Source organism: Neofelis nebulosa, chromosome 11 (genome assembly GCF_028018385.1).
Source record: "Neofelis nebulosa isolate mNeoNeb1 chromosome 11, mNeoNeb1.pri, whole genome shotgun sequence".
In the NCBI taxonomy this organism is placed as follows: Eukaryota; Metazoa; Chordata; class Mammalia; order Carnivora; family Felidae; genus Neofelis; species Neofelis nebulosa.
Window position 1 is genome coordinate 4,736,711 of NC_080792.1, and position 13,198 is coordinate 4,749,908.

The following is a 13,198-nucleotide window of genomic DNA, read 5'->3' on the forward strand; positions in this document are numbered from 1 at the left end:
GAAGTTAGAGGAGAAAGCAGTTTCATTTAGATGCAGAGAAGATTGAAAAGGATGATGCACATCAGGGCCAGAAGCAAGACTGGATCATGAGGCTGGCAGGGGGCTTCTGTTATACATGATGTGTAAAGGATATGTGAAGATCCTTTCTCCTATCATTTTGAAGTAGATGCTGCAGTATATTTTAATATTTCCACAATCTTCTGGAAGTTTATAGCCATACTGAAAATTAAGAACCAAGCTGAAATTCTCTCAAGAGAAAGCTAAACTTGGGTTAAATCATAAGAAGCAAAATCAAATAGCTTCTATTTGATAGAAATAGACGTTTCTATTCCTTACCAGTTTCTATTCCTTACCAGGTCATCCCAGTGCATCTGGAAATCTTCATATGAATGAAAAGGACAGTCAGGGGGTATGGTGTGAAGAATACTTATTATTTGTCCCCTTTTCATACTATGAAAAATAAGAGCTGATAAAATATTCTTGGATATCATTTAACTATGTAACTTAATTTAGGAAGTATTCAAAAAGATTTAGCAACTCTCTTTACATAAGTAAAAACTAATCATTTGCTCCTAGTTCCTAAAACACACTGTAGTAAATCTCAACAACCAGAATTGTTAGGAAAAAGTGAAATTGAATTGATAAAAACAACATGCCAGTTATAAAAACAAAATAATGACTAATAAAATGTTGCCACACAGAAGCGTGCCTATAACTGTTAGACATTAGGGAAAAGTCTATTAAGAGTTGAATGAATCAGAGTCAAACCCGTGTTCCCTATCTACCTCTTCCCTGCTTTGATGATTAAATTATCATGCATATTCTCTTAGTTAATTAAAGTTCTTTTTCCTAAGCAGGTTAAAATTTCATCCCAATAGTCCTATTTATATAAATAATAAGCCATTTTTCCCCTACAGATGGTACAATCTTAAAAAACAGCTCATGTCAAATGATAATGAATCGTTAATTATACATAAAGTTTATAAGGTTTTATTGATATTATAATAGTTGTAATTTCATAATGAGCTATCTACAAATTTTACTTTTGTAAAAATTATATTTAACAAAAATTTAAGTGTATAATAAAATTATTTTACTAATTTGATAAAGGAAATTGATGACTTCTGTAAGTATGACAACACTTTTCAAGTTGCAAGTCAGTTTCAAAAATTCCTTTATACTTTCGTACACATTGATGCCGAAGCAAAATGAGAGAGAACCACTACACCTTGGACCCACCCCAGATGCTACAAATTGAAATCTCACCTTGGCAAAACGTAGCACCAGTTGCTTAAAATTGAATGTCCTTCAATGATGGCATTCTTGTTAGTATCAAAATCCTTGATAACACTCTGAGAAATATCAAATTCTCTTAGCTTTTAATAGAAATAAGATTTAATGCATTAGTCCTCAAAAGATTTTATGAAACAAAAGGAACATTAAAAAACACATATCTCACATACATGTGCACACAATTACAAAGTTGTGTTAAAGGCTTGGTTACATTGGAGGTGCATGACACCTCACATAATGCAATCAGTGTTTCAGTTCACCCTGCTTCTCTCTATACAACACATCACGTATTTTATGCTTTCTCTCACTTTCCAACTTCAATGCCTATCTTGTACTTATTTCAAATGGTTTTCAATGTTTTGATGATGTTAGTTTATAGAAAGTTGAATTCTTTCTAAAGGAAGGTATTTACATTTTGTCAGAATAGCATCTTTACTAATTTTTTCTTTACTTTAAAAAATTTTTTTAACTGGAGAATGAGTCAGAGAGTTGTTCCTCTATTTGGTCTTTGGGAGGGAGAGCCAATACTCAACTCTCCTTCTGTATCCTTTCTCTATCTCCTGGAATGCTTTTCCTCTGGTCCTCAGGTGCCCTATCTGCAGGGTATTTAAGCTTATAGTTTGCCAAGAATTCTTCATTTACATTTCCTCACCCTCTGGGACATTTTAATACAGTGAGTCAAAGATAAGGAGGGACTTTGTTGAAGTGAAGAATAAAGTATTAATGTCCTCCTAAGAGGACACTGTATCAAGGTCAGAGAGAATGGTTCATCATTTCATAATCCCTCATCCCCTTTTTAACATATCATCATACAGCTTTTGCGAAATAATGGCCTAACTTCATTCTCTACTGCTTTTCACTAAACTTCACCTAAACAGGCCAATTTTTTTGTTGTTGCCTAGACAGGTCATAACAATACACTTGCTGAAAGCATTGCCCTTACTCTGATTTATCTGAGTTCTACCAGTAAAAGCCTTATAGGCCTAGAGCTAGACCCATCTCCTCTATGTTCAGTGATTGATCCTTCTCTGAATTCTGACAGCATTTATTAAGACTAATGGAAATGAGGAAACAGGGCAGAGCAGGAAAACATGAATGCAGGAACAGGAAGATAAGATGTGCTGGTTATGTTGTGAGGTAAGAGAGCAAAGACACTAAGAATGAATATTGTCCTGTGCACTGGAGATAAATCTTGCACTGTGACATGCTGTGTGTTAAGAGATGAGTTGTCTGATCTGTGACAGAAGAAAGGATGGTCAGTACTGGGATGGCTATGAACATCAGGAAAGACTGACTACAGGTGAATAAGTAGATTATTTGAGGGAAAACAGAACCCAAAACTGAATCCAGAGAGGATAGATATGTCCAAATGTTCACAGTTTATGGGTTCTCATATACACCCACTTACATTAGCTTGAGTTTATATTCTTCTGCCTATCTCAACACTATTCAGAGACCCAAGAAAATTGCTGCAGAGACCTCCACGGTACCAGCACTTAAGGTCTATATTGGATTTTCTCAACACAGATTTTTCTGAAGACTGGAAAACTACCCAAGTGTTCACCATACACCCCCCCCCAAAGACATTTAACCTCTTATATGTATTTACTTAACAAATATTTATAACATGTCCTTATGTGAACAGACCTTCACTAACAAGAAAGTACTCGGTAAATATCACTTCTTCCTTATAACACCAATCTAAAGAATTTGGACTTTATTTTCTCTAAGCAATGTTGAGATACTAGAGATATTTAGGTTGGGGCTGTCTGTTTTAGGAAGAAAACTCTGCTGACACTGTGAAGAATTAGAGAGTAAATAAGAGGAAAGGCTAGAAAAAAGGCCAATATGGAGACCAATTTTAATAGTTTGGGCAAACAAGAGGGCCTAAATTAGAGCAATGGAAATGGAGAGAGAGGAAGAGATTTTAGAGATCAAGGGAGGCTTTAGTGGCTGATTGGATACAGGAAGCAAGAGCCAAGGATAACTCTGAAGTCTGTAGCTGGGTAACTTATTGGCTGTTGATGCCAGTAACCAAGAATAAGTACAAAGGAAGAACACAGTTGAGGCGAGGGAGGGTGACAAATAAATAATTCAGTGTTACACATAATCAAGACTGCACATCATGAGTACACTCCTGTGACAGTTTCTGAGAGGGCAAGCTGCAACTATACGAGAGTATTAGGGAGGTACCAGTGCACCAGCTCACCACTGAACTAGTTGAACCTGCTAAGGAAAAGACAGGCATGCTGAAAATGGAACCCTAGGGAATAGTAACACTTAAAGTGTGATAAGAGAAAGAAGAACCACGAATGAATGGTACGAAATTCTGGATAAAGCAATTTCAGGGAAATCAAATTTCAGATGATTTCAAGAAGGAAAGGGTAGAAAACACTGTTCCAAAGGTTTCAAATATGAATTCCCTCAAACATCTCCTTTTTCTCTGAACTCTAAAGTCATGTAGTTCCTACGACACTTAGTTTGATACTAGATTGTCAAACATGGTTGTTTAATTGTTGTATTTTTTTTTCAATAAAGTATCCACTCCTGTCAGGCTCTATTGGACGTACAAATCTGAGTCAAGAAACCTAAGGCTAGGTGAAGGAAGTATGATGCAGTGTAGAAGAATGAACAGAGTCAAAGGAAAAACTGTAAATCCTGAATCTCTTTCTTACTACCCTTCATGACCCAGAGCAAGTTACTTAACCTCTGTCCCAATTTGCTTCCGTAAGGGGAATGAAAGTATAGAAAATAAACTAGAAAGGGGTGAGATGATAAACATCCTCCTCCTCACTTTTATTCCCCTCACCTGACCTATAACCAATACTAGATTTTGATAAAAGGAAAATTCAATGTAATTATCTTTTAGTCTACATGGGGAACAAAGACAAATAAGGCAAAACCAACACTCTCAAAGGGATTACAACTTAGAAGGAACACAGACATGTATGAAACCAATTTTTATAAAGGAATGTGAAAAATGCCATATCAAAAATTTAGGTACAGTGAGATTTAGAGGAGCTAATGATCAATTATAATTTAGGGAATCAATAGAACAAGTGTGTGTTGAATACATAATGTTGAGTAGAAGACAGAAGTACATCTTCCCCATTTCTGGTGTTTGCTTCCATGTTGAGAAAGCTCTAACACATATTCCTGATAGCTCCCTGCCCTTTCATTCATTCCTCCCTAGGGCAGATGGGGTGACTTACCTGGTTGATAAAATTGGGACAATTCCTTCTTCCTCCTCTTGGGAGCTGGCCTGCTGGCAAAGAGTAGTGTACTGCATTCTGTCATATTGGGGTTGGTGCCTGATCTCCCAAGGGAGCTCTGGGTTTCCACTACTCTCATACATAGGTGGTTCAGATAGGCTACATTCTTTAACAACTGTTTTTTTTTTTCAATAATAAACAATGTGACCATATATGAATTAAATAAAATGGAGACCAAACTTGAAAAAACCAGTTAAGCCATGCAAGTAAAACCTAATTTAGCTCATTGTATAACAAGTGAAATTTAATTTCAATTATTTCTTGTAAATACTCTAAAAATCATAAAACTTAAATTGTTTTCTAAAACAGAGTAAGATAATAACTTTTAACCAGTTACCTGTCATTTTGAAAACTCCATTACTATAACCAATTATTATAAAGACAAAATAGTTTCCACATTTTCATTATATAAGCTGTCCTGTCACAACACCCTTCTGAGCTTTATTCCCCTGTTGGCTTGAAGACTCCTGGTTCACAAATTATTCTTTTATGTGCAATAAATGCAATAAATACAATAAATACAACTTTAACTGATCTGATTTTACTTTCAACAGACTCCAGTTCATACAGGTTGGGCCAGTATTCTATTAGGTTAGTGCCCCTTTCACTCTCAAAAGTATCCATTTTGGACCATAAATTATATTCTCATCCTAATAATAAAGGTGGTATTCTGATTTCTATATGTCTTATTCTTCTTTGTCAATCTCTAATTGATTCGAAACTCGGGTATATAAAACACAAGTATAATCTATAGAAAATTCAAAGGGCAGTAAAGCATGATATTAGTCCTTAAGAAGCTTATTATAAAGTAAATTGGCAATATGAAAAATGAGTATAATTATAATAAACACACAAATAAGTATGTGAGTATGCTGCATAATAGCATGAAGGTTTAAAAGAGGCTGGGAGGTCACCATGGCTCCAGGCTTTGGGACGTTTCCTCTCAGTACAAGATATTCATGTCATGCTGTCCATTCCATTTATTTTTATGCAGGTCAGTTTCCCTATTTGCTTACACAATTCTTAAGGGCCAGAAACTAGATCTTATTTACTTTTGACTTGCCTAGTGCCTCAATATAACAGGTAATCAAAAAATTAAAGAGAAATATGAATGGAGTAGCATTGGAACTGGCTCTTAAAATATGAGTATGATCTATAACTAATCAGAGGGTCACTCTAAGCAAAGGAGGAGTCATCCGTCTCAACTTGGACACTACTGATACTTTGAGCTGGATAACTCTTTGTTAGGGTGGAGTTATAGTGATATCCCACGCACTATAGGATTTTTTAGCAGCATCCCTGACCTCAAACCACTAAACGCCAGTAGCAACACAACCCTCCCCCTTTGTCATAATCAAATTTTTCTCCAGACATTACCAAATATCTCCTGGGGAGCAAAATCATTCATTTCCTTCTCCACCCCCCCTCTACTGAGAACCACTGAAACAGAAGAAAGAAAATAATATTTATTGAGTTATTATTAATCTGTGTCTATGCTGGGTGTTACGAGAATTAGTAAAAGAAAAGACATATCCTTCTACTAGGAAGGCAAAAACCATTATAAGAAAATAGATGCAAAAAAAATGCTACTAGAACGCTAATGAGGGGATATGATATTTAGTATGAACCGAAACAGTGCTTTTAATATTTGGAGGTGAAAACAGAGGCAAGTAGTGAATGCTGAGGCAAGGGAGGGTTGTGGAGAGTCTTGAAAGTCATCTAGAGAGATTTTTTGAACAAGAAAATATGATTAAATCTGTGTTAAGCTGACAGTATGTTGTTTTCTTTGAGTAAAAGATTTAGAACAATATCAACATATTAAGCATTTAATACTATGGATATTGATAATAAAAAGCTCTTATCACTCTTCTTATTAAAAACCAAAATCTACTAGCATGTTGGTAATAATAATAGTACATTAAGTATATAATAAATCTAGTAAATTATAGAAATCAAAATATGTGGTACCTCAGGTGGTGGCAGTCTGATTGTGTAAGCTTCTATACTTAGACAAACTTGAGTTTCAGTTACATTGATGTCTAATACTGAAAATAAAATATTTAACTGTGAATTTTATAGAACTATTACCCCCATCTTATCAAGTTAACTATTTTAGTAATGAAAGAAAGGACTTTAACTTAATTTATCCACGTTAGAAACTCAGTTAAGAATATGTATTTTTTCCTCACGTGGTAAAATTTTTAAAAATCACCATATAATAATTGAGAGTCTGCAGATGAGACAGAGGCCTGAAACAACACTGATATATGGCCATGTATGTGTTGAGGGGTCATAGGGCAGGGTTACAATAAAACAGCGAGTCATCCTACAGTTGAGTGAAAAATTCAATAAATACCTTTTACAAGCCTCGTGTCTATTATTATATATTATATGTGAAAAATGGACACTGTCTTCTTAAATCAGGAGAGGTACCACGCAGAGCTCCTGACTTCATAGTCTTTTCCTAACAAATGCTTATCAATATACCAGCAGATAAAATACAGATTTCATAGAGACCCAAAGCTTCTACCTTGCTTTCTCATAATCAAAATTACTTATGTAAGTCAGAGAGTGGTTATCTTGGGAAGGGGTAGTACCTGGATGAAAGCATGAGGGGATTTCCAGGGAACTGGTTATGTTCTGTTTCTTGATCTGAGAACTGGTTATGAGGATATGTGTAGTCTGTGAAAATCCAATGAGCTATATACACTTAACAATTTGTCAGTTTTGCTGTAGAATATTACATTTGGTAAAACTAAAAGAAAAACTGTAATACAAGAGTGAGGGATTTTGCTCTCCTAAACTTTTATCTTTAATCTCTGGCAGCTATAGTCTCTTGACAGCGGGGATGAAACTGAATTTCTGTAATGAACCCATTTGTCCAGAGCTAGAGCCCAGTGACTGCCACTGTGCAACTTAAAAATGAAACCAGTGTAAGGAAGGCAAATAGGCTTCAGCCTGAAAGTTAACTCAAAGCGAATAGTTCTGGATTAGAGGTGCTAGCTCAGGATTTAAGGCGATGAACAAATTGTGGTGAAAGCTACCATGATTGATCAATGTCTCCTTGGATTTAGGATTTCCACCTCTCTGCTCTCTCTAGACTACTGTTTAGGAACAGGTCTACCTGCCCAACAGCCATGCTTATCAATAACAAATTAGACTGTACTGTAAACTGTGTATTTTAGATCATCTTTGTCTCTTTAGACAATCTTTCTTTACTCTTTTAAGGAGAAGAATTGCGTTCTCATAAGAAATAAATCTTTTCCTTACAACGATACTAACAATTTTTAATTATATGATTCTGGAAACTATACATTACAAATGCCTGTAGAATTAAATTCCTTCAGGGTCATAATTTTAACTAAGTAGAGAAATTAAAAATATAGATTTTATTCCAATTAAGAGAAGTTAACTTTTTCTCTTATAGGTAAGAACATATATTTTGACCCAGAGGTGATGTCCTGGGTAAATTGTGATTATATTAACAACCGATTCAATTATGACATAACCTAATCATTGATTGTAACAACCCAACGATCTGTAACATTGTTTTATTTAACAACTGTTGACCATATTAATGTTTTATCTATTGGCTTATACATTTTTACTTACCAACAGCACTTTGCTTTCCCATCTGAGAAAGAAATTCTCGTCCTTAAAAAAATTCATAGGATATGCTTTATTATTATAACTTATAAATCATGCTTGATAAATAAAATCTTTTTCTGTGTAATTATCAAAGCTAAGCAAAATATTTTAAAATGCAGTTTTACACAAAGGAATATCTAAAGACAGTTCAGAAAAAAATACAATCACTCAAAAAGTATCCAAGTTCAGAAATTCTTCTTTTTAATATTTATTTCCGGGCATAAAATACTTAGAAAATGGACAGACCTCAACACAAAATCCAGAAGAGCCTTTTGATTCTAACAATGTTGGTAATTTGTGTTCATTTTATCATAATTCTCCATAACTTATAGTTATTCCTTTCCAAACATCAAGTATTATATAATTTTTAAAAATTATTTGAAAAAACATCAGTGGCCTCTGGATACCATCCTAGGTAAGGAGAGGACATTTATATTGTTGTGGACTTGCCTAAGAAGGCTTAGTTGGGGTGAAACTTTAAAAACTATTCCCTAAAAATGATATATCTTGAAATTTAAAACAGATGCCCATAATAGAAATAATCTAGTTCAGAAACCCCTGATGACTGAAAGAGATAAAGTCACCTTGCACCAAGAGATGGCCAGTTTTATTCCAGGCTGGAGCAAGCCTAGCCATGAGTGAGTATGAAAGGCAGTTTTGAAGAATTACAGGGATTACTCTCTGTGGAGCCTCCACCTAAACATATTAAAGAAAAAACATGGGCAAATTCACAGCAATTGGCATGCCCCTGTAAACTCAAAGAAAATGTTTGTTTAGATCACCACCAAACAAACTGGGTTATTTTGGATATGAGTTATAGTCATCACTATAGGTAATCCTATCTTGTTCTAAAGCTAAAGAAGTGTTAAAACATATTTGCTTTGAAACCAGGAAGACTATCATGCTACAATGCCCAAATTCTCCCTCCTTATCCTGCCCCAATAAACCTAAAATTTTGAACTCCTGTGCTAGGTAGGACCTTACACTTTACTTTGTATTTTGCTTTGCACAGAGGAAACCAGCCCAGAACTATACTATAATAATTTTCCTTGTTGTTCACTTTAATTCAACATCAGAAAACAATTAAATACTTACATAGGCACACATGAAACCAGCACCCTGTCTCTACTTGTAGAGAATTTTGAAAAATCACGACTTTTACTTCTGAGTAGTAAGAAGTAATAGGCTCAGATTTATCCTCCCCCTAGAATAACTAAAAAACTGGGCAAGTTATATAAAACAATGGTTCACAAGACATTGGGCATCTAGCAATAAAGACGAGCAATCCTTAAGAGATGGGAAACCCATCTAGCAATAAAGACGAGCAATCCTTAAGAGATGGGAAACCTACAATTACCCGCTGTGTATTGATTAAGGAGGGTTTCTAGGCTGTGGTGCAGGGAAGGAGAACCCTGGAAGAGCCATGGGTTCCTTTCATTGAGGAGCCAGCTGAGAGTCCAAGAAGCCAAGTGAGCTGGTGTTGAGGGCAAAGCATTAGAGGGAGAGAACTGAACAGAGAGCAAACTCTGAGATCAGCAGAGTCCATCTTGAGTCATCAGCTAAGTACGGATTAGCACGTGCATGTAAGGAAAATACCCAGGGCTGAGGAAAGAACCAAGGTTGTTTTCTATACAAATATCCTTGCAAATATAGCCTAGAAGAAGATGCTGCCACTGCCTCTCTTAGCAAGACATGCCAAAGAGAATTGTCTCCCAAAGATTATTCACCCCTCATTTTTGTGACCTTTTGGTCTGGCGAATTTTCCCAAGATATAAGTAACTAATTTGCTGGCAAGGAAGAAGACCAAATCTGTTCAATTTGTTTCACAGATATTTTAATTAAGGATACTATCAATAGGACTTCAAGCAGCAGGATGAGGCCAACTTGCAACATTAAACTCAAACATGAACTCAGAGAAAGACCATATTTGGGGCCATAAAATAAGCCTCAATAAATTAAAAAAAGGTTCAAGTTATACAAAACATGTTCTCTAACTACAATTAAATTGGAAAACAATAATAGAAGTATCCTTGGAAAATCCCCAAATATATGGAAACTACATAACACATTTCTAACCCATAGTTCAAAGAAGAAATCAAAGGAGAATTAGAGAAAAAATAAAAACAAAACATATATTTTACAGAAAATCTGTAGCACTAAATGTCTCTATATTTTCAGAAAAGAATGTTCTCAAATCAATGACCTCAGCTTCCACCTGAAGCAACTAAAACATGAAGAGTAAACTAAATCCAAAATAAGCATAAGAAAACAAACAATGAAGACCAAAATGAATTATCAATGACATACAAAACAATAAAACAGCTGAGAAAATCTACAAAACCCAAAGCTTGTTTTTTGTAATCAACAGGCTTGCTAAGCCTCTAGGAAGACTGATTAGGGAGGGGGAAAAAAAGACACACGTTACCAGTATCAGGATGAGAGAGCTAACATCACTACAGATTCTACAGCAAAGGAAATTAAGGGAGTATTAGAAGCAACTTTATGTCAGTACAAGTGACAAGTTAGATGAAATGAACACATTCCTTGAATTAGATAACTTGAATAGTTCTATTATCTATTAATGATATTGAAATTATAGTTAAAAACCTTCCCACAAGGAAAATGCCTGACCCTGATAATCTGATTGATGCATTTTATCAAGAATGTATGGAAGAAAGAATAAAAACTCGACACAAACTTCAAAAACCAAAAAGGCAGGTTCTTTCACATGCATGGCAATAACTTATGAGAAACATACTTTAAGTTTTGTTTGATGACAAAAAGAAGTTGAATACAAAATCATTATAAATAGTATTTGGAATTATTATTCTCTTAAGAACTTACTTTAGCTCCGTGTTTTTCAATATAGGCATTAAGTTTTCCAGCTTTATAAAATGTTATCTACAACAACAAAACAACAAAAATCCACATTTATAAAAAATTACTTAAATATACTATTAATTAAAGAAACACAAAAAGAATTTAAACATTATACAGCAGAGGACACATCATCAGGCCATCATCCTAACAGTTCCTATGTGTTGGAGAAGCAAGTGATAATCATTCTCTCCCTAAAACAGAATCTGTAGGTACATTCTCAAAGTTAAGAAAGCCTTTTTGGGAGTGATACAAACCTAGAAAAGGAAAAGGCTAATACATTTCTATAATATTTAACATCTCTCTTAATACACAGTAAATTTCTAGGCATGAATAAAGAAAATGGACACAACTGTAAGAGCAAGAGAAAGTTCAAAAGGCCAAAGTGCTTTAACTAACCAATGAAAGAGACAGAAATTCAAAGAAGATACTATTTTTAACCTAACAGATTGGCAGATATGTAAAGGCTGCTAATATCTAGTGTTTATGAGGATATGGAAATATAGGTTCTCTCAATATACTCTTTATGAAAATGCCATCCAGCAGAAGCTTTTCAGAGAGTAATTTAGCATTATCTAGATTATAGTATAAAATGTATAAATGTATATAGTATAAAATGCACTGCAATCCCTCTTCTAGGAATTTGACCCATAGAAACTTCCAGACCAATAAAAATGATATAATTTCAATGATGCTTTCTGAAGCGCTATAGTAGTACAACTAGAAATTCAGATGTGCATTAGAAAATATTAACTAAATTATTATACACCAATACAATAAAATATTTCACAGCCTCAACCATGAACCAGAATAACATCCAGGAGAGGCTGTTCAAGGGGAAATGGATGGCAAGTTTAAAATAGTATGTGTAATAATTCCATTTTCTACTTTAAGTATAAAAAAAATTATGTAATATCTTTGTAAGAAAGCAAAACATATTTTTATATGCCTGCTTTCCTCTTAGTATTCTTGCCAAGATTAGGATATTTGAATTTATGAGAACTCTGAAACAATGTCCTCCTTGTTCCATAAAGATTTTCAGGTAGAAAAGAACACAAATAAGAGTTATTAGTGTTTACTTGTCTACAAACAGCTTATCCTTCTTAAAAATGATATCAAGAATGAAAAGATAAGATGAATATATAACCATATAACATAGAAGAAAAAATAAAGGAAATTATTATTCTCTTAAGAACTTACTTTAGCTTAAGTAAGTTTCTTCTATGTTACTTTATTGACAGCTTATTAATATTAATAAATGTTCATTTCACTGGATTCTGAGGAATTGAAATCTGAGAGTAAGAGGATCTTTTCTCAAAGATTTTTGACAAAAATCACAGAATAACATAATTTTTATAAAGATTTTTGGCATTTCATTATCATTCCCAGTAACATACAGCACTGGGAAAATTCATTCTAATTTTATTAAGTGTAAAAAAAAAATTTTAAATACAGTTTCCAAATTAAAAACACTGTCGATCTAAGTCCTTTAAAAACAGTTGGACATATGTTGGAATGGGAAACTTCTTCCTTTACTTTAATGGAATTCTAAGGAAAAAAATATAAGAGAAATATTAAGCCCATGCTATTTTCAAAAAATTATGCTATATTATTTTACTCATTAATAGTCTTTATCTTAGTATTTATGACAGAAAAAAAATATTAAATTAGAACCATGAAAATGAATTTTAAATATCAGGTATATCAAAGTTAAAGTTTATAATTGATTCACTCAAACTATAATACAGGTAATTTGGCTTCATAAACCACATTCAATTTGAGCTATAATTAATTCTCTTATCAATATTGCTCCCAATAATTAGTAATAACACTTCATAAAATTTTAAAATACTAACCGCCATCACTACCCAAATTTGGTTTAATATTCCAGGCACAGGTGATGTAAGAATATCTTGGTGCAAAAACAGCAATTGCCTGTGGAGATGAAATGTATTAATTGTAAAGTGGATTTGCCCACTGTCTGGTTTCACTTTATCAGAACATTTAGAAAATTGCTTAGTTCTATTCAAAAGTTTACATTTCTTCTAGGGAAGGACTGTGTTACAGACTTCTGGATCTTTCCCCACACTTAACATGGTAACTTGAAT

The 13,198-nt window shown here is 34.0% G+C and overlaps 1 protein-coding gene across 1 annotated transcript in view; it reads right to left on the reverse strand.

Moving 5' to 3' along the window:
• Positions 1-13,198, reverse strand: part of C11H18orf63 (chromosome 11 C18orf63 homolog) — a 33,272-nt gene that overhangs the window by 16,477 nt on the left and 3,597 nt on the right. Inside the window, exons 3-10 of the mRNA XM_058691809.1 lie at positions 12,947-13,025; positions 11,058-11,114; positions 8,798-8,909; positions 8,178-8,219; positions 6,534-6,610; positions 1,267-1,376; positions 354-450; positions 116-219 (exon numbers count right to left, since the gene is read on the reverse strand). Coding sequence (XP_058547792.1) covers positions 116-219; positions 354-450; positions 1,267-1,376; positions 6,534-6,610; positions 8,178-8,219; positions 8,798-8,909; positions 11,058-11,114; positions 12,947-13,025 — 678 coding nt within the window. The remainder of the gene's footprint in view (positions 1-115; positions 220-353; positions 451-1,266; positions 1,377-6,533; positions 6,611-8,177; positions 8,220-8,797; positions 8,910-11,057; positions 11,115-12,946; positions 13,026-13,198) is intronic.